Here is a 22,927-nt window from a genome sequence, read left to right as displayed (position 1 = left end):
TACGGTTAGAACGTGTTCCTGTAAATTGAATGAATTCTCTATACATTATAACGTTTTATCCACTCATGAAATTAATTCTCAGGTACTTTATTTCTAGAGGATCGTGGTTATACTGTGTGCTCGAAGACGAGTACGTATTCCTTCGAGCTAAACTATGAAACTTCAGAATATTTCTTATTCCATTGCTATGAATTTTTCAAAATATTTTTATTTTCAGTACTACTGCCCTGGTGGATGAGATAATCGAATATTAGTGTGTTAAAAAATAAGTTAGTTTTCGTTTACAACATTCTATATCGTAACTTGTATTTAGAAATCTCCTGCAAAATGTACCATCTGTTGAAGACTGTATTATGTAAATCGTGATTCATGAGTGACAGATGGTGCGTCAGCATCATAGATCACGATACATCTAAGAATTTATGCGACCATCTATCTCCTTATGAGATTATTAAACTTTACGAGGTCACGAAGACGGGGCCAAGAAGTTCCATTCATAGTATAGAAGAATTCAAAATTGGAAAATTCTTCTTCTATTAGGGTACGTTCTTTTCAGGAATTTAAACGTACTGATCAATTGGTTTTATAAAAATGATGGCTATTAAGATTGTTCGAAAACAAACATTGTCTATCGATACATTAACCAGAGTTGGGCAAAATCTAATCTAATTACAAATTATAAATTACGATTAAACTGTAATTGTGTAATTGAATTACACATTATTTTCTGTAATCGTTCATTTAGATAGTTGACAAAACCAAATGGTCAACTACCTAAATTAACAATGATGACAGCGTTGCCAAATTCACTATGTTCCGGCCTGCACTACAGACGGCCGTGCTTGAGCACATTGAAAACCGAATAACAAGCGCAGCAACAAACATTAGAAATGCGAGGTGCGTATTATTAAAAAGTCCCTTGACCGGCCAACCGTGCCTATGAATTACTTTAAACAACAAAGGTTCCACAGCACCAGTAAACCTAATAAAAATGGCACTTACACAAGCGGATGACACTCGATGACCCACGGAGCCCATTCCATGCACAGCCCAGCCAGCGACGGCTCAGGAAATCAGAGCCAGCTACCGTCCACGGGGGCCGTCGACACGTGGAGCCAGGTTAAATGTTAAACAAAACCCAATGTAACACAGGAATCGTTGTGACGTTCAGCGGTCAAGATTCACGAGGTCATGATCATCGTAGACGGAGCTTACAAGCTTCTGGGGGACAAACGAATATCTCCGAGCCGGCAGGCGGCCTCTGATTGGCCGGCGGAGGGCGCGCTGGTGCGAACACTGACGTCACGCTTCGCCCAGTTTGAAATCGTCCCGGCCGTCAGTCGCGCGCCGAACGTCGAATCGAACACACGCGGTGCTCCGTGCATTTCCCTTTCGATATCTCCATCCCTCGAAAGTATTGGCAGCGGTGTCGCGTCGTGCTTTCCGAGTATAGTGAACAGTCTGATCCTCCGGCCGGTTTTCGTAGATATCCAGCTGGAACGTGGGCCGGGACTTTATCGGCAATAATTGCAAGTGTCATTCGACGAGCCAACATTCAACCCTGAATAATCAACGGGGATACACCTCGCGTGGGACGTGCGTGGCTACGATCTCGCGCCGACGATCTTTCGCGGCCGAAGGGTAGACGCTCTTGGATCACGCGGATCGCTCAGGATCGTCCGGTAAAACCGGCAGGATGCCTTTGAATGGTGGATAGCAGTCGATGAAAGTACGCCAGTTGTGCAGCGTCGCTTGCCCGCGGGACCACGTGACTCGTACTTGTTATGTGCAACGGCGCCCTTATTTGAAAGGTCGCGTCGCAAACTCCAGAGCCGACGACGGTAATCAGCGCACGGGATCGTGGCGTATTGGTGTGATCACTGGTACTGGGGATCGTATTATTTGCGGCTCTGTGGACTGGATCGCACGTGACGCACGTCGGTCGATCGGTAGGCGCGAGGTAAGGCTCGATCTGGTGTAATATGCGTGCCGCGGGGAAACGGACCGGTGAGCAGCTCCACGCTGGCCATCTGACATTGACGAATTCGCTGACGTCGTTCGAGGCGTGACTCCGCACGCCTTTCTTACCTCTCCTGACGGCCTGTGCTCGTCGCGAGTGTTTCGCTCCGTGCGGTCCACGCGGCGGCGGCAAAGCGCGGATGATGTGTCGGTTTCTGTGTCGCGTCGACTGACCAGTGCACAGTGTGTACCCTGGATGCCAAGACGATAATCGTTGCTGTCTCTGAAGGCCGAGCCACACGGGCGTCATCATGCTGGCGATCCTTTTGCTGTTCCTTCTGGGCCAACCGGCTGCGTGGGCTGACCATTTGGGTGAGTAACGAATCTCTCTATTTCGTGCGAGGGAATCTTGGAAGTCCTCCGGAAACATTCTTCTCTGGCATTGCCCTGCTTCGAAGCACCTCGAATAGCACTCGAATTTTATACATTTTAAAAGTGCTGATCGATCCATCCCTTCTCGTTCGCTCTATGGATAATATTGAAGCACTGAAACTTAAAAGTAAATGTTATCGGCCCACTGGTTCGGTCTATTTTTAAGAGATTAAATGAAAGATATTGTGCAAATTTTAAGATTAAATTTCCAACGTTTCGGTCAGCATCGCGACCATTATCGAGGAAAGAATTAAATCAGGAAGAAAACTGCGTCTGCTTTTATAAATTTGGCTCGTGTTAAACGGGCGAACGTACGAGTCGGTTGGAGAGCGACTTTTAAGTTTTAAAAATTCTTTACGGTCGAAATTCTTAATCATTTTATTTAATATTGAAGTACATTAGTAAGAGATTTCATAATACTGTCATCGCTGGAAATTAACTGTGCAGTTTTATAGTGTAATCATAGGGGGAATAAGAATTGAAGCTTCAACGTTTGCTTCGATTAAAATAGGCGACATGTTCGACACACTCTTTTCGATGCTTAAGTAGAATTTTGGTGTTGGGAATCTTCAGTGTTTAAGTAACTAATTTCGGGGCGCGATCAAGCAGAATTCGTGCAATAATTGTGGGAGATGCGCAGCTAATTTCTGGGAGAACTAATACCACCGAGATATACATGATTCTTTATGCAAATATAAGACAAAAACGTTGGAGGCTTTCAGATACCGAGTAGCTTTGTGTCTCTGGGGTGAAACAATTGATAAACATTCTACATTCTATTTTTCATTCGAAAATACGACCCATGTAACTCTCGCCAAATTAAATCCCACGCAGATTTTTTTGTACCTCCGAGGTGCCGCGAATGACATCAGAGATTCCGTAGGTTTCATTAATGGTCTTTTATAAACACATGGAAAGCAGGCATCTCGTTAGCGAGGAAAGCGTTAGAAGTTAAAAATGACTGAATGGATGCCTTGTTTCGAGAGAAAACTTTGCAACGTTTCCAACCAGATATTCAGGGAATATCTATCTCGAACCGCGAGTTCGTTGTAGAATTTTTCATTCGTCAAGCACAGTTCCCTTGTATTATTAATTAGCAAATGCATAGCATTGCGTATCCATGAATTTTTCTCTGCTGAGAGAAGTGTTCATATAGAATGCTGTTTTAAGGTGTGTAACGCAATCGATGACATAGAACACGAATGCAATCGATGAATTAAACACTTAAACCTGCCTGATTTGTGTAATCCTCCATTGCATCATGAATATAATTTCGTTTATTTCTATCATAGAGTGTAGCTCAAACTGAGGAAACACTGATTTGTATTATGAAACTCCTACAGTTGAAGAATTTTCCTAAATACATAATGGCACGTTTTGCCGTAACACCACAATTTGTATCTTCTGCAGCGATAGAATCAACTCTTTCATCTCTCCGAAATTAAAAAAGATTTTAAAAAGAACAGCTTCTCCTAGCAATTCTATGCCGTTGATCCAGCATATTTTGTTGACTACTGTGTTTAGTCGCGAGTAACTCCGTCTCTCCTTCCTTGAAATCTAGACACGTTGGCATACAATTATAAATACAATTAGTGTAATCGCTTAATGAAGTTAAAGTTGCAGCCTCGACGTACATCTGAGCTTCTCCTTGAATATTACATCACCTTACTTGGTAGCGCCTCGCTTCGAGGCGATATACAATTATACACACTCCAAATCCAGGATCAGCGCTTTGGCCTAAATCAGTTCGGCTCTCAAGTGTCGCGTTATTTGTCTCGCAGATTGATTTGTTTAATTGTGAATCCTCTTCGTTGAGCAAATCTTCTAAGAATAAGGTTTCTCTGACGATTTGCCTGAAACAGAACCTGCAGGCTCTCCAGGCGCTTTTCCAGGAACGATAACGTGTTTCCTGACAATTCTGCTAATTAAACATCGATTGTACCTTCGTACCGAGCTGTTTTCTGCGCACATTTTTCACCTTGCTCACTCTTTTACATTTGTTATGCTACGCTCCGGCGCGAGTGCTACGCGAGAAACTTCTTTGTAAGGATGTTATAAACTGGGATTTACTGAGGCGCGTAATAGCGGAGTATGATATTTACGTAATGACTTGGGAGTGTAGGTACTTGTTTCGTAACAATTTTCTGTTTACTTGGGCATAGAATTTCCTCGTTGAAATGCATACTTTGAGTAGTACTTTGAGAAGTACGCGTACTTCCACTTTGAGTTACTTTTGGTGAGCTCCAATTTCATAATTCACTTATGAGTGAACCATTATCACATGCTCAGAATATGTTTCACTAAAATTCCTACATTGCACACGTGGCAACGTAATTTTATGTTTCTATTTTCTATTATTATAAACTACTAGCTTTACTACTCGGCTTCGCCCGAAATTTAGATTCATCTCCTATAAAAAATTTTGTTTTTATTTATTTTTTTGTGAAAATGTTCACATTCATCTGGATTAGTCAGGCATAATTAGCTGAGGCACATTTCGTGATCCCAAAGTTTATAGTTCGAAAATTTGTAACAAAACAAACATATAGAAGCTTTCTGCTTGATATATTAAGATTCTTCGACGTTTTTATTCACAATCAGTAGTGACTCTCATTAAGTTCTTTAAATGTCTTCCGCAGAATATTGCGCATGTGGGAAAGTGCCTTCACGTTTCAACTTCCAGTTACTTACCGTAAACCGTTCCTCAAGTTGCTTACTCATTACGCTATACGGACGTATACTAGTTAGGTAAACACAGTGTGCGTTGCAGGGAGCTCAAAGTCAGGCCAAGTTAACGCAAGTCGAAAGGCGGAGAACTCTTCTCGCGGCCAGTCGGATTAGATTCTGCAGGATGCGGAATTCTTGAGGTCGTTGAGAGGTAGACGGAAGCGGGAGTTCGTGGTTAGAGTATCAATCAAGTGCTTATAATTAGCGATTTTTATTTCCGCCGGTCGGACGGTTAAACGATAGCGATCCATCTCACGGGTCAATGAATAATGGATAATGATCGCCGACTATACGAGAGACGAAATTCTGTGGAGATTCCTGGAAATGATTGTGCAAAACACTTTGGTGCTGTGGTAGTGCTGCAGGGAACTTAATATTAACATTAGATGGTAGTTCTTTAATTCTTGCTTTTGAAAAAGTTTGTCAGGGGGAAAGCGAGATCCTAATTTGTTGGGTTTTCCACTATACCGAGTTCGAGTTTAGAAAGGTGATGTATGAAAGAAATCATAAAACTGGAGAAGTGGATACAGCGGTTCATATTTGGGATAACCCTGCAGGGAATCTCCCATATGCCTGGGTCGGGTATATAAAATATCTCGTCAAATATTCATGCTTCGAATACCCCGACCTACATATAACTTATACGTGGACAAAAATCACAAAGGTTCAACGTGCTATATCTTTTAAACAAATTTCAAACCATCAAAATGATGACTTAAACCCCCCCTAATTTCACATGGACTACATCATATTTGAATCTCACCAAAATCCCTCGAACGGACTGCAAAATTTTACCAATTTCTCGTGGACTGACCCGTCACCGTTCAAGCATACATTTTTCCTGCTTCACGGATTTCAACGAACTCCATTGTGAAAATGAACTGAACTCGCTTCAATTATCGCATGAAAAGAGTGAAACATTGCCTACCTGACCTCCAGTATCTTGAAATCATCGTATAGAAGAACGTATCGATCGATGGACCACGGTAAGAGATTAATGGCTCCATTCAACGGAGACACAGGAGCGGCCGCGAAGTTGACGTTCATTCCCCATGATTCGGGCAGACGTGTATCGACTCCGTTCCCTTGCAAGCAGCACAGACCCTGTTAGAAGCATCGAACCGTTCCTCGAAGCAAAGTCGCCCAAATACTTCCGGGAACCGGACCAAAAACTCGGGCAAACTCGTCGGGAAGACGCCGCGGGCAGCGAATGGAAACGGAATAAGAATAATGAAAATACGGGAGTGGCCCGCTTCGGCTCGCCGAAGCGACGAATAGCCAGTGGAGGAAGCGCGTAATTACCCTCGTAAATCCATCGGACATTTCGCTGGCGGGAAAGGGAGAAAGAACGAGCCGCTGGGGGGCAGCGAAACGGAGACAGGTAATGAAGAATTGCCCCGCGACATTCGCGCCCTTTGGATGACGTTTTATCGATAGTCGTCGTCCGGTAGTCACTCGAATCGCTCGTAAATTCTTATTATAATTGGCGGCGATCGTAGTCGCGGAAATTATAGTTGGTCCCCACGGCATAACCGCGTTCGGTATGCAGTTTGAAAAGTAGCCGCCATCTCCATAAATCGCTCCCAGGGACAGTGGACTGGTTCGCCCGCGAACTCGTGGAAATGGGGCTGAAATGCAAAAAACGAGGAGCGTTTAAGTAAACGTGAGGAAGCGGGTGGGAATCGAAGGGTGGAACGTTGCGTTCCCTTTCGCCGTGGGAATAAGCTTTCGCTGCTCTGACTGCTGCTCACTGAATCTCGCCCGTTGTTGCCCCTCTGTTGACTGCAGAGCGCCAACAGTATCATTAAGGCTGCGAGTGTGTGCAAGCCGGATAAATTGCGGAGATAGTGCAGAAAATGGGATAGAATGCAGGGCAATGAATCGATACAGGATCCTAGAAGCCTGTCTTTTGTAATGCAAACAGACAGATGCATCTATTTAATATTTTCTTAAATACTAGCATATGTATCGTGTTATGTTCAGGGAGCTTTCAATCTGCTCAGTTGGCTTCAAGTTATAAAGTACTTCGTAAAGCTTAGATACGAATTTTTGATAAATTCAAATCGCCTTTCCCTCTTAAGAGTATATGGTCATTTTCCAGAAAATACCCCCAGAATACACTCAGTTTAGAGTTCCTTCCTGCCTTTCCCAGTCTCGAGAAAATTCACGCCTCTGTCCCCCCTGCTTCGTAGCATGGCACGGTTAGAAACGTATGTACATTGGACTCGATTACGGTATCTGTTATCGATGCATGTAAGAGAAAGCATCGCGATAGAAGGACAAGGAGGAGAACGTGTTCTCAGGGCGCGTTACAAAGTTCTCTATCGCGCCTGTTTGCATTCCGCGTTCTTTTCGCAAGGGGAGGAAAAGTTCCCGAACCGGTACCTCGTTTCCAAGCTTTTCCATTTCCACTCCACTCTGCCGACTGTTCCACGACTCCCGATTCACCGAGTCGCATACCTTGGCAACGGTTTAGTGTTCCACGCTTTGCGGAAGTGCATTTACCTATTGTTCAGTCGGCTCGTCTTTCGCTGGGATTTGAAAGCGTGCCCGATCTGCATATCTAGATATCTACTGGCGTGTAAATTTCCTACCTACAACGTTCGTCGCGTATTGGGCCCCATTTCGGGACATAATCGGCCATGGCTGACGATTCACTTTAACGGGAGCCTGTTGGCGGCCAGGATTTTCGCCTAATCGCACGAGTGGCGTACCGAAAGCTATCATTTCATCCGCTTTCCCCTATCATCTGGGGCATTGCTGGTTCTGATTTTAAGCCCCCATTCATTTCTTAAATTCTTAACTTAAAGCTAGTATCGTTGTGTCGAATATATACCTTCGTTCGATTTATTAAATTTCAAATGGAATGTCAGTGTTGCGTTTGAAAAAGCAAGCGCGCAAGTCACCTTTTCTGAGCAGGGTTCGCGTACGAAACAGCCCGTGCTCGAATCGCAATCAGTAAATTCAAACGCTTCTCTCTGTCTCTCCCTATTTCTCTCTCCCTCCCTCTGATATCTGGCACCTGTTTACGTGGAAATTTGTGACTAAAATTGGAGGCTGCATCGTGCTGATAAATCGACGTTCATCCTTGTCAAGTGTGTAATCACGTAAACTGTTTAGCGCGCATACCTATACGTTTCGTTGTGCTTGCGACCCGACCGTCTAATAATTTCATATTCGCTGCGGAATTATTCAGACGGAAACGTTGAAACACCACGCTTATGATGACGAGTTGTTATATAATTTATTTTTCACTTTCGAGAGGTAATTGTGCACATACATATGTATGCGGGAAACGTGGAATATGTTCGTTCGAAATTACTTCTCTATTGGCGTGTTTAACCTGGCGCAATGGAATGTGAATTGGTGAACGATTTATGAGATCGATTCGTTTGTCTTCTAGAAAAAAAAAACGGAGCATGAATGTCGTGAACGTAATTAACCGAGATATTTTTCTTCTTCGATATATTTTATAGGAAGATAGTTGCTTTGATTCGCGCAATGTAATACGTTATTATCGTAGAAACATTACATCGTTTGCATCGCGCATCGCATTTGTTGTTTGCTTTTGTTCCTTCTTTTTTTTCAAATAATGCAGATAAAACCAGAGTTATAATATAAATCAAGTTGCACGAAAATCTTTTTCAAATTTATATTTCAAATTTATATTCGACCATTTCGATAAAAAAAAAGCGAACGTGTGCCACGCAGTAGAATGCTTTTCATTTCGCAATGATTAAAAAAAATTCCGCGAATGGAAGGGAACATATTGTTTAAAAGAATAAAAAATGATTTACTGCTGTTTGCGCAATACTGCGTTGCTTTTTGGTCATCTTTTGATTGAAATTTCCAGCGACGTGTACTTCATTTCATTCGACGTCTCCGATATGTTGTTTTCAGTGAAAACATGTTCTTGGATGCTTCAACACGTTTCCACTCAGAATTTTCAAAGAAACCTCTACATGTTAGGCAGAAACGATACTCTGATATGCAAAATAGTATGATCAGAGACGAATGGCGTTTACAAACCGAACAGTTATATCCCAAAGTGCGCGCGAACACGCTCGATCCACGGTCTACTTAATGAACGTGAAATTATTCGGGCAGAGGATCGTACAGAGATCGGTCGTCGCATTTAATGGATAGGGTCGACGAGACAGGGCCCGTAACACGTGGATAATTCCGCGAATGGAGCGTGGATCGTGCGGCTACGAGCTGATTACCACTCGTTAATTTCCAATTGTTGTCCTGTGATCAATTGCTAGTCAATTCTAACTGGAATGATTATAATAATCCGCTAACGGTGCGATCACCCACGCTTCTGTTTTCCATACGAATTTTGTCTCGCGGTAACTATATCTACTCGGAATATTAAAGTTACCCCACAGTTCGAACTCACCACTGGAGTGCCCTCCTTGCAAACTTTACTCCCACACCACCCTCGGAATAACTTCCCCACATTTCTGAAAGAAACTGTTCCGATAGTAGGTACAAACCTGACGTTAGAATACCATAGCGTTCAAATAACGAACTGTTATTTCCCGCGTAATGGAGTTCCCACTATATTATACACGTCCGAGGGTACCCCGCGATCTTTTCGAGCCCATTAGAAGTCCAATGCGAGCGAGATTCGCGGGTTGATTATCAGAGGACGACGCAGCGAAAGAAGCGGGGCAAAAACGTGGGAGGGAGACGAAAATTAATAACCCGAGGACAATTGGCCAGCGTGCAAGATGCGCTTTATTCCGCGGCACTTGGCGCCCCGCTACCCCGAGATGTAAATGCAACGACTTTTAAGGACGCTCCCGCGCGGCTATTACAATATATCCTGGCAGGCATGTTCCAGGATACCGACGCTGGTAACGTAGCTCCTCTTGCGGGGAAACGTAATATGCTCCGTGGGCCAGCCAGCCATCCAGCCAGCCTGACTCGCGCCGTAGTTTCTTAATTTCATTTTCGCCCGGCTGCCACAGCTAGCAGACCTCGGCGAGGTCGTCTCCGACCGTCTGTCTCTCGCATTTTGGATCCTTCCCCCGTTTTTTCGCGTTCGCGGGATCGTCTGGAATTCACCGCGTGGATTTTAAGTGGACACGAGCACGTTACGAGGGAAAACGTACGACCACCACTTTTTTAACGCTTACGATTTTCACCTCGCTTAAAAACTCGAACGCTGCGAGGGGCGTCGCTGTTACGAAGTCTCGCTTTCACGGCTGTATTACGCTTGATGTTGTAGGCGTCCTGGCTTTAAACGAAGGAATATTAGTGTTCGAAGCAGACTGCGGGGTGAATGTAAAGGATCGCTTAATTTGGGTAATTAGGGGTTAAAGTGTGGTGTTGGTAGCGGGAGATGGGATTAATCGGATGGTTCTAGGATTAGGTAATTTTGTTCCTAAGGACTCCTATGTTACATGAATTCTGAAAGGGTGTTTTGGTAAAATCTTCATCTGCTTTGTGGGAAGCTGTGTTGCGTGAGTATTGTTTAAGGGGGTATTCTAGTTTGAAACACGTTTTTTACCCAATTTTTGTACATTTTATAGAACATTTATACGATAATTGTTTTCATCAAACTTTGGTTCATATATTTATCTATGTTTCAGTAATGTTTACAAATTTTTGTAGGGAGAAACAATGCTGATCCTTGATCTTACGACGGACAAAACGTGGCTGGCAATTAGTATCTTACACCGCGCGTGTGACTAATTACACAAACAGCCATTTCATATGTCAAACACTAGCATTTATACGAAGTAGCTGGATAAAATCGATGCGTTCAATCTGCGTTTATATTGGCAAGCGCTATCCTACTGGAAGTTAGGAATTAATCCAGCCAGCAATTCCATTAGCTCGAGGTGATATGTTCAGATCCTCTCACGTCCCCCGATATTTGCTCATACATAAAAACGGGTAGGAGCTGCAACAAATAGAAACAAGCGGCGGCGAGTTTCCGTGAAGCGTGAAATCGAAGCACTGTCCAGCTGCTGAACCAAAAGCTTTTCCTTGAGAGATAGGATTCACTCGATAAAAAGAGATTTCGAGGGGACACCATTAGACGCTAGGAAACATTCTCGATACCGAGCCGAGATCCTCGAGGAGTCCGCTGTACCACTTCTACAGTTTCCTTTAAAAGTTCCCTCGCATGAGGAGAAACTTTATTATTTCTATTAATGAGCCAAGGGTTCGCGTGTGTCATTCGTGTACAAAATTACAATTAGCGGAGGGCTGTTACATATCTGACGCTAAATAAATTACGGAGGGTGTTTTTAGCGGTGGATAGGTACGGATCCTTGGTATCAAGCAGCTGGCTCGGTCGGCGAAATAATTTAGTGGGGTGCACGCGGCGTGTCCCTCCAGATTCACCGACTGTAATGCGAACTTCATTACGACCCGGACAAAATCTCTGCTAATTATGCAAATGCTCTGAGTCGGGCGGCCGAAGTATTCACGTTTTACGCTGAATACCTCAGCCTGCGCGTGCTGCACCCCGCGCCTCTGCACCCTTTTTTTTTTGTAAACCTCTGAAAGAACATAACGGCGAATCTGCGACTTATCGATCAGCACCTCGACGATTGAAAAGGCGACGTTCTGCGTGCAATGTCATTGCCGAAAATTCTATGTGAAAAATCAAAGTAATGGCTTCGACCGATTGGAAAGTGGCGACCTTAGTGATCAGTTTTATTTAAAATATTAATTTATCCAAGCTTGCATGGTAGATTTCGTTCGATTCAGAATCCCTTCTGGTCTTCAATATCACTTACAGCGAGAGGTTGTCGATACTCGTGAATTCTAGGATTCTCGTGCGCTTCCAGAGAATCAGCTCGTGATATTATAAAGCGAAGCTCCTTTTTTGCGTGGAGCAACGGCTTCCCTCTGCGTCGGATCGATATTTTCAGTCGATCCGCCAGAAACGAACGCGGGCGAACTTTATTCCCGCGAGATCCGTGAGCCCGCCACACTGATATCGGGTGTAATACTTTTGTGTTACGTTTAATTCCCGGGACGCGTCAAAATAATTTACGAGGCGATAGACTCGCGTTTTGGAGCGCCGCCAATGTGTGTGGGCTGCGAGAGAGCAGGAGTAGAAGTTAGTGCTAGTTTCGAACAGAGATACCGCGATCTATAAATTTTGAATCAAAGGAATCATATGAAGCTGGAGCGAAACGGAAGGTATCGGAGTTTCTGTAGTTTCTGAACATGCGTATAGGCGATTTTTGTGCTGCAATTTTGTGGAAGAAACTTTTTCCTGACTTTTAATTTGGACATAGTGGATTAAACCATAAACAACTGTACTTTAAGTTTCATTTTGTTTCACTCTCAGATAAATCTCTATTCGCGCTGCTCTTAGTGCTAGAAAGGGGGAACACAGTTTAAAATAGTGGGGAAATTTTTAAATGTAGTTCGCCTTGATGAAATATCACGAAACAACTGATGTTTATTACACCCTGGAATGTCTGAGTTACTACTTAGGTTGTTTTCCACTTGCTGGTTTGGGATTGTTCTTTATTATATGTATTCTTTTATTAGAATATACAATATTGCTAGTAACTTTAGGTAGGATACTTAAACAGTGTTAGAAGGTAAAGAATCTTTGACTTGAACAATATTTAAGATGACTATTTTAGCTTTCACAACTTTAAGAGATATTTCACGAAACTTGTTGATGCAATATTTTAAAGTGCCTGTTGCCAGTTGCCACAGCCACTCGAAATTTCACCGTACATATTTTTACGGAGCAAAAAAATTACTTCATATCCCTTACGCACTCGCGCGTATGCAGTTCCAAAGCTGAGCTTACTCGCGAGCAAAGACTACGTTCAGTCCGTCTGGTTGGCTGTTTTCCTCTCGATTTTATTTCGACCCTTTTGGAAGTTGTTGATTCGCCCCGGGACAGTTTCCTCTTTCGTCCTTTTGTCTTTATCCCGCTTTTCTTCCTCCAACGTCGGTTTCTCCTACTTTCGTTCCGTTTGGTCGAGTTCGGGTGGCGAACTCGGCGCATCCTCGATATATCGAGTTCCCTGAATGCCACACGATCCCGCGCGTTCTTCTCGGAGTTCTGACGAACAGAGACGGTTCGATTCGCTTTCCATTTCCCCGGTCCTCGACGGCAAGGTGGAAGGCACCCTTAGACTGGCGAATTTCTCTCTGCCATTTAGTGGCACGAATACAAAGGATGCATTAAAAGATCGAGAGTAAGATGGTTGAATCTTGGTATGTCGCCGAGGAAGTGGTATTGGAATATTTAAATTCGCGTATTTATCGGGGGGGTTGTTCGTTGGAAATTCGGCCTGGCGTACTTCGCTTTATCTTTTCTAGAATTATGTAGCTTGCTGCTTTCCTCTACCATTAATACGTTTTTATAGCTGTACGTAGTTCTGCGTGAATTCGGCGTACATATAGTTTCTTCTCTTTTTAAATCCATTTACGTCACTATCGAGGGGATGCATTGCACATTGGAGTTACTGCGAGTTAGATAATTCCCCTAATCGTTACTTCGTGGAGGCTCAAATCTCCGCGAAGCATGCACGAAACTGCAACTCCTCCGTGTCGCGGAAACTAAAGCTGCAATTCCATTTTCGTCGACCTCTTCGTTCATTTCCGAACAGTAACCAGTCGCGGGCGAAAGTTAGACAGGGGCGGTGCAAATCGACCAGCTAGAAACTGAGACCGCGCTGGAAAACAAGCGGGTCAAATCGACTGGTAAAATCGAAACCCCGCGTATTCGGAGCTCGCGTGAAATCGAGTTAACGGCGAACAAGCGGCGCTGGTCGCGAGACGAATTAACCATTGCGATCGAAGTCTGATCAGGCTCCAATAGGAGTTGGAATTTACTTAATGGAGTTGGAGGGACCCGTTAATAGACGCGTATCGCGCGCAGCCGGTGGACTGTTACGTTATCGCGAGCACGAGGCCGAAGCGTCGCGCGCGGAAAATTCGGACTTTTGATTAGGAAGGTTGAATGGGCGAGCATTATGTGTTTCGCTCGAGTTAACCGTACCGAAACACCGAGAGGATCTCACTGGTCGTGAACTACCAGCAAGGAGACAGGACGAAAGACGTTCACGGGCCACTTATCTCTCGCGGCAGGATTTATGAAACGCTCTGTTCCACGAGTACCAGGATAAGAGCCTGAAAGGACGACACTGCGCGGCCCTGTAGACACGCTGGATAACGCCAGGATTAGGAAGCACCCTCGCGAAGATGAAGCTTCTTATTACGAGATTAAGTATCGACGGGGAAGATGCTGCGATTCAATTAGCGACTGTGCCGTTTTTTCGAGGCCGTTACGGTGTATCTTGACGTCGTTTTATTCTGACCTTTATAGAGCCATTATCCTGGGCAACGGCAGTTGTGAAATCTTTCTGTTTCTCATCTTACAAGGGAAGATCCCGAACCCGAAAATTCAAGAAATTCTGAAACTTTGCGAATACATAGGGGATTTCCTCCTGATTACAACGCAATTTTCGTTTGCTGCCCAAATTCACTCTAACCGGGTGGAATTAACCCCTGAAAATTCGGCTATTCTCCGATTTTATTTTGTAACTCGCAATCTGCAAGAGGTAGGAAAAAAGTTTCGTGACAAAAGTTACTTCTTTTAATTAGATCTATCATTTGGCAAAAAAATTATTTTACAGTCCACTAGTTGTAACAACGAATCGGAAAATAACTGCCCCCTTAGAGTGAATTTGGGCAACAAACAGAAATTGCATATTCACAAAGTTTCAGAGTTTTTCGAATTTCCGGGTTCGGGATGTTCCCTTGTTAGAAGGGCACGTTGAAATTGATGCTCGCTGTAACTATTCCCACCGTTCGCCGCGGCTATTTTCTTCTGTCACTCAACAGACTCTCCAGATAAGAAACTAATTTCATCATTCGCAGAAGAGAAGACATCCGACGAACCACACCTGGTTCCATTCGCACAGCACATCTTCCCAATGGCATCGCGTTCGCGACTTCGTAGTAGGTAACGGAGCACATTCCCGCGAAGAAATCGGATCGAGTTAATCGCTCGATCTCAAGGAACTAGTGCGCACTGCAAGCCCATGCAGAGAAACAAATGATAAAGACATGCGAACGCAATGATCCGCGCTTGAAGCGAGGAACACGTCGACGAAACACGACGGATAAGTTGGCGAAACTCGTGCTAAACCGCAATAGCGATATCCCGAGGAGGGATTACTCTGTTCGGGCCAGCTGTTCGGATAATCTCGCGGCACGGCCAGCGATATGAAGCCATAAACGCGATAAAGAGTGGAGCGTGCTCCGTACGCGAGCTCTCCGGTGCCACGAACCGCGGGACATAATCATAGGCATCGATCCGGTTTCTCCTGCACCGTAAAATCGCTCTGTATCCTTGTATTTCGATACCGCCCCTCGCCCTCTGGGACCCCGCGGAATCGCTTCAGCCTGCAATTTGCGAGACATTCGTCGTTATCTCGCTGAAAGTTTTGCACACAAACGACCACGTTGCCCCGGTCGTCTCTGACTCCGCTGCACTCCCGCTATAAATCTTGCTCGATCTTCTTCGACGGTACACCGAGGCTTTATGGGACGAGAAAATTGTTTACGGGGCACGTTTTGTGCTCGACTTCGAAACACACGAGCAGCTCTCTCGCATTCTGTGGCGTCGTCGGCGAAATGTAGTTAATAAATCCTGCCTTCGTGCGTGTTACTCTGTAACGCCGGAGAAATGGGGAGACTTATTGGGTGCAAAGTGACATCGGGGAGCCAAGGGAAATGCGTGGAAGCTTCGCTCATTGTTCGGCTTGCATCCACGTGCGCTTAGCTGTCCAAAAATTCGTTAGACATAGAGCGGAAAAAGCTGCCGGTGAAAATTAGAAGTATGTGGTCTAAAAATTGTGAAATTCAACAGTTTTGAAATTTTTTAATGAAAAAGGAGAAATACTTTTAGCTTGTAAGTGGTATCTATTATTACCTGCAGGAGTTTCGATTTCGTTACCGTGTCTGGCGTTTGTGGCGAATGAAAATTTTCGGAAAGAAGAGATTCTCGGTGTTGCATTTCCATAACATTCGTAAAATCATGGAGCATCGGTTGTTCTGGCGCGCATTTGCCTCGGCCTGGTTGACACGCAGTCAGGACAATGACGGAAAAGCCAACATTACACGCATGTCGAGCACTAATTAGGTTACACGGGCACGTAACACCGTGAGCTGCGTGACACCCGTTTGTTTTGTTGAAACTTAACCGCGTTAACGTGCGGCACAGCGAGCACGGGCCTCCCTCTGCGATATTATAAATCCGTTTATTTCGGCTTTTCATTTCACCCTTCCCGCCTGGCGTTTGTTTCTCGTGCTCGGCCGCAGCTTTTACTTCGGAATTAACTGCAATCGCCTGGTAATCGTTGCATTTACGTCAAAGAAGCGTCGTTGCTCTTTAAACCTCTAGCGAACTCTGGCAGCTTTGCGCAGCCTCTAAAGCCAACTTCTGGTTTCGTTTTGTAACTGTTATGTGACAAGCTGGTGTTGGCTGGAAATTTTGACTAGGAAAGGTTTCAAACGAGGAAAGAGTAAATTTTAGAGCATAAATCGTATAAAGTAGACTTAAACGTTAAAATTTGAAAGATCCTACTGCATTGGTTGTTTTTTAGATTGCTTTTTAAAATTAACATGACTAAGATGAGTGGAAATAATAGCTAATTCTTAGATTATTCTTTCTACCTATCAGTTTCTTAACTGTATCTTCTGATAAATCATTGAGTTTTTCTTCCATAGAACTGTCGTTGTTTTAAAATACAATGATCGGTGAACGTCTGCATGAAGTTTTATCACCAATACCTATTTCTGTCGCCGATCACAAAACTCAGAAAGGAAACGCAGCGAAAGAACTTAACGATGCCATAAAATAGTCATTACAGCATTGCTTTACGCGCAGACAAACGGCAATTACGTATAGATGAGCACAGCTGACTGTTAATTTTAGCTGTTTCCTCGCCACGGCGAAGCAGGTGGCCTCTAATTTATGGCTGGAAGTTGAAAGCATAAAGTAACAAGAGTAACATCTTCAAAGCACCCCTAATAACCGAACGCAGCGATTAAAATTTACGTCTCCTCATCGTCCAGTCAGATGCAATTAATGCCTCATTTTGTTTCGAACAAAGTAGACAGACGTGCAGTCTAAACAGTATCCTTTATCCATCATACGAAATGAAGCTACTGGATCCTTCATTAGAATATCCTGTAAACGATCAACTGGGACTCGACTAGTTGCCTTTAAACAGGTCAGCCCGTGGGTTAAGGTCCCTTCTGAACTCGACAGTCCACGACTTCGAGGACGGTTTAGCGTGACGCGTTCACACCACGGTGTATCCCCGATGAAAACACGCGAAAATCCGGGCTTTCCCCTCGACGCTGACCCGACAGGGGCGAAAAGTGTGTGTATGCAGGCTACTGTGTACGCAAATACACGATCCCACTGACAGTAACGTATGACGGAAGTCCGGTACACGTTGTACTCCTATTACGCGTGCGTCGTGTTTACGTATCGCGAGCATGTTCGCGGGTGAACGGCGAAATTGAAAGCCAGTATTCAGGCAATTTCGTCCCGATGGATGTATATGAATCCGACGATCGAGCAAGATGTCTGATCGGACGCGTCAACGCTGGACTTTCGATCCAATAGGGATGACTCCGATAGAGCTTCATGCCAAAAACTCGCAATGTGCCTGTACCGAACAACGTTACATCGTTTACCGAACAAATCAAAGGATTAGAAAGAGATTATAAATTTTCTTCTCGTCTGCAGTTTGGATCTTGATTTTACTTCGTTCTTTCGAGATGGGTGTCTGGCTGACGATATCGTTGTCGAGTTCAGAGCTGGGAATTAATATAAGACAATATGAATGTTTGAAGTAATATTTCAGTGAGTTGGATCGGGGCTTGTGAATCACCAGTTGCAAGGGAAATGTAACGAAGATGTAACAACCCTTCCGTTGATCCGGTAGGCACATATGTTGAAGTCAGAAGCAAATTGGATTATTGTTCTCCGTCGAGGCCTCTCTGCTCACAAGTATGATGATATCATTTCGCTTTCACCCTTTTTGTTCGCTTGAGTTTTGTGTCAATGTTTCTCGACGAAGACGCAGGAGAAGTTCGCCGTGTTGATTCTTCGCGGTCTCCCCGGCTTTTCGCGGTGGATTCATCGTGGGGCGAGTTCGTTAGAGTGGCTGCTAACTGGAAAATCGCCCACGGGGCGCTGCGGCGTTTCCGTTTTACAAATTACCCAGCACTGATGTGGCGACAAGTTGTTGACGGCGATGCCAGTGCGCGTTAAACTTCGTTGCAGGTGTTCAATTAGAGGTGAGAATCCTTTTATACGCGGTGGGAATTTTAGTTAGTCGCCGAGACTTGGAAGACCTGCTTGACCCGAATCCTGGCATTCCTTCTCGTTCTTGTAATCTCCTTCGATTATAAACCTACAATTTCTTCAGTGAATTTCAGGAATTCCAGCCTGGCCATTTCTTTCCTTAAATTCTAGAGGTCTCTACTGATTCATAGTTTCTCTTATGCCCTGGGAATTTCAATTGGAGATAAGCATTTCCATTGGTTTTTACTTGTCCTCCATTTCATAGGTTCTGCATTGGTCCCCGTATTTCATCGAGAAATAGTAAATCCATTGTTGCGTGATACGGAAGCTTTTGGGTATTTAAAATGGAAAAGTTAAAGCGGTACGCATACGCAATCTTGCGATTTAATGTCCCTACAAGGCACGAATAAATGGTCTAATATTAAGCGCGCTGGGGCGGCGCGTGTTTTGGATACGATAATAGATACCGCAAAGAATAAATAGGGTCGTGCTCGCAATTTCGACAAATTGGATAGTATCGCGATTACAACGACGCGAATTATTTCAGAAATAGGTCACTGGCTGTAATGAATGCATTGCTGCGAAACTAATTTAAATTTGGCCCGGTTATTCGCCGCACGCTTAACCAACTAAACGATTATTTCCTCCTCGGATTGTTTTCGGCCCCGCGAACGCGCGGCTGATTTCGACATTTCTTCACATTCAAGATCTTGAAGTTCCGGAAGCTCTTTGCTCACCATTTTCAACTATCTCTGTCTCTGAAATGACATTCAAAATAGCAGATCGTTTTGATTATGTAAAAACAGTCTACTCTCTCTTTTCGCGCTTCCTTCGCAATTGCTAAATTATGGAGCAGGTTTGAAACGACCCCAAAGATGCGACTGAGCAGACATCATAATCATCCCAGTATCGAAACAGCATCTCAGGATTAAACTGCGAATGATCAGGACGTTGAAGTGTCTCGCGGAAATCCCTTCTCCGAAACGATCGCGTTGGACAAATAACAACCCCCATGTCAGAGCCGGCTTAATTGACCCTTAAAGAGAATTAGAATGCTCGTTAGTGGCGCGGCATCGGAGTTTAACGTCGGGAGGATTATAAAACAGTGGGCAGGACGAGAGAAGAAAGACATCCGCAGGATAACGGTGCTCCATTGTCCCGTGAGAAAGATATCACGAGCAGTGAATTACTATACGCGTTTACATTTCTGGCCAGCCTTCTGGCGCCGTGATTACGGCAGACTGATGCCAGTAATTTCTCAGGAGAACTGCCCACTTACGAAAGTTTCTTCGTGGCAGGCTGACTTATAGTCCGGAACTTCCGATTCTCGCCGTACCATTTTGCTCAGCACGAGCCTGGGTAGGCTGGCTCTTGTAGGCTGCATCCGATGCAGCCTACAAAATGTATAAAGATGATAGATCATCGTCGCGGTTATCGCGATCGAAGGGCTGCTTGCGTTTTCTGTGTAAATTGAATAGCGATCATTAATGACGAACATAGAAAGGCTACTGAAATTATTCATTATAAATCGATGATTTATTGATAAATGTGACAAGGTGCTTTTTACTATGCAACAAGGACCCTATTGCAAGAATGCATTCGGGATTCAGAAAGGATAAGTGCAGTTCATATAATATATCTTGAACAGTATAATATTTATTTGGAGTTAACGAAATGGTAGGTATTATTACGGGTGATTAAATACAGGGAGAAGCCGAATGATTGCGTGCGAAAAAAAATGTGTCGGGTGGGTAAAATGAACTTTTTGATAGGATGCATCGTATTCGATGGAATCAAAATGTGAAACCCCTGGGGTACGCGTGCATTCGACATGCATTCGTTACTTTTCGAACTCTATTTTTTCGAACACAAACCTCGCGTGGAAACAAATCGTTCTACATTATTCGCACTCGACTTGGTTTTGTCCACAAGGTACCAGCTGCCTCGTTGTTCCACATATTAGTCATCATTTCTCATTCAGAGTAATAAATTAAACGCTTCTTGATTGAACGAGGTAACACACAGTTGTTACTTATTATATCCTATTTTGCATATTCATATTAGCATTATGCTTGTCCTAATGGCACTGCTAATAAATCGGCGTCCAGCCAGATATATACGCTCATGTTCCTCGTAGGCGCGTGCGATTGAACACCAGAGCGAGAATACGTCCGCAGCGTGCAAGATTAACGTACGAAGCTCGCGTGAAGGATTAGCCAGGGAGAAACGAAAAATGGATGGCCGCGGGCATGAAAAATTCAAGTAAGATGCAAATCCAAGACGCGTCTGACAAGTTTCTTTTCTTTTTTTTTTGCCGCTCCCCTTGCACGCGCGGAAACTGTCGGCCTTGCAGGAATAGGGAATTCCTTTGCAGACCTCGACGCGAGGGTTTAATACGTGCTCTTGGTATTTTGCATTTGAAAATGTGGCAGCACGTCGCACGTCGACGCGAACGCAGACTCGAGCCTCGAAATTTATGCCCGCCGGAAAATTGAAATTTCACCGCCGCTGAATTCCCGAATAAGGCCACGGTTTCTTCGACTGTCGCGCGTTTGCCAACTTAATAAGGGGATGGTTACTTCGGAACGGGAGAGCGGCGATTCGTCGCAGAAAATATTAATCACGTCGTATTGTACACTCTTGCAGAGCACAGAATTATTTCAGATCATTAGTCACTTTCTCGATTCAATCCGCGCGAAAAGACAATGAATATGCCAAGCGTTCTTGGAGGCCCACGTAACTGACGTCGACTTATCTTAAACTCAATTATAAAATTTCCTCTGTGCAAGCTTGCATTCAATGGCCACACAAATCGGCGGAATAAAACGTTCTTTTAAAAAGGAGGGGACGCAGGAGTGCAGGGCTAGCTTGACTAGTAGTCGCAGGATGAAACCGTCAGGAAGACTAATGGTGGACTTCTTTCGCTGCTTACTCTTTCCCTCTCTCCCCTTTTTCCTGATTCGTGCCACTGTTCCTCGTTCTCCGTCCCCGTTCCCACGAATAATTCTATCCTCCAGCTGGGTAAACTTTCCGAATCTCCGCCGTCACGATCGGTCCAGTTTTTTTTCCCCCCCAAGGACGCGATTGAAATTTCCTAATACAGATATTTTTCCAAAAGCCGGGAAGTTTAATTGCCGCGCGAGATATAGCCAGGGGACCGAGGAACTTTTCCCCGGCCTGGATTTCATATTTTCTTAGGGTAGAAGGAGGAGCGCCTGGGGCTCGTTCTACAATTCTATTCTTCTTAAAGACCCGCGTGACGCGTCGGGTATTTACGTCGAAACTTCTCCTCGAGATGCCCCGAGCACTATTAGAGGCTAGTTATGAAGTTCAGTTCGTAAAGCGCCCGCTCGCGTTAAAAAACTTTGATTGCATTACAAGGAAATCGTATTACATGGCGGGCATTTAGTCTGGATTTATTTTAACGCGTCAAAGAACGCGCTAGGTCGCCGTCTACGTACGAGTTAATTTGCATATAAAGGTGAACTTCCCCGAAGGCTAAGGTGCGTTTAAAATTGCAAATTATTACGGGGTCTTGCGTAACCTGGGTACGTGTTTAACAGTGTTTGGGGTGGGATTGATAACGTGGGCTATTAATATCGGCGTAATTTTTCTTCCCAGAATAAAACACTCGTTCCACGTCTGCTTCTTAAAGGAAACCATAGTGTTTAATATTCCGAACGATAAATGTCTGACAAATCATTTCTGCTTTAATTAAGTCTGCCTAATATTATGTAAATCTTCCTTCATCAAGTGTCTGCATCAACACCCACAGAATTAAAAAATTTAATAACAGCATTTCTTTCTTTCGTTTAATATGAATTCCTGCAGGGCAGCCATCTCGGGAACTGAGCGGAATATTAATATAGGATAACGATGAATACTTGAGTCTGAGTTATAACGATGTCAAATGTGCTAATTAAATTAAATGCATGAAATTAGCCAGTATGAAAGTATGAAGGAAACTTCTAATAGCTATAAAAAAAAAGAAGCTTTCCTAGACCCTCGTAGTATCGTTCTCTTCTTGTTCATCTCTTCCTTGGCCGAGCAACCCTCGTGCTTGCTTGTGCAGTTCACTTAAATGCCCGAATATCGTCGGATCACGTGAGAAAATCCCAGGTCTCAAGTGGAAAAACCCTGGTCTCTAAAATCACGCGTAATGGTTCACAAATAGAAAATCACCGCTTCCCCAAGCACGTTTCGTGACCCGATGTTTCGAGATTTCGCTGTCAGATGTATGGAGCCTGGTATTCTCCTAGGAAATCCAGTTTCAGAGGTCTATAGTCGAGGCCCGTGCGTTCGAACAATAAAATTCGAGCATCTGAACCCGACCTACATTTCGCTGTTGCGCAATTTTTTCTGTCGACTTCATATAATTAAGCCGAGGCTGCGCCGTTGGAACTGCCGCGTTTGTTTTTATTCTGAACTTATTTTCGGCCAAACGAACGACTTCCTTCTTGCCGGGCTGGTTGATTAAAAGTTAGCGCCGTG

At 44.2% G+C, this 22,927-nt stretch overlaps 1 protein-coding gene across 3 annotated transcripts in view; it reads left to right on the top strand.

The window, feature by feature from the left end:
• The first annotated feature begins 1,207 nt into the window (after positions 1-1,207).
• LOC143368664 (uncharacterized) overlaps positions 1,208-22,927 on the top strand; it is a 249,502-nt gene continuing 227,782 nt past the window's right edge. Inside the window, exon 1 of one of the 3 annotated variants that reach the window (XM_076811614.1) lies at positions 1,208-2,331. In XM_076811614.1, coding sequence (XP_076667729.1) covers positions 2,271-2,331 — 61 coding nt within the window. In that variant the 5' untranslated portion in view covers positions 1,208-2,270. The remainder of the gene's footprint in view (positions 2,332-22,927) is intronic. The other 2 variants (XM_076811613.1, XM_076811612.1) reach the window with 2 other exon arrangements.

This window comes from Andrena cerasifolii, chromosome 5 (assembly GCF_050908995.1).
Source record: "Andrena cerasifolii isolate SP2316 chromosome 5, iyAndCera1_principal, whole genome shotgun sequence".
NCBI lineage: Eukaryota > Metazoa > Arthropoda > Insecta > Hymenoptera > Andrenidae > Andrena > Andrena cerasifolii.
This window is presented reverse-complemented; position numbering and strand designations above follow the sequence as displayed.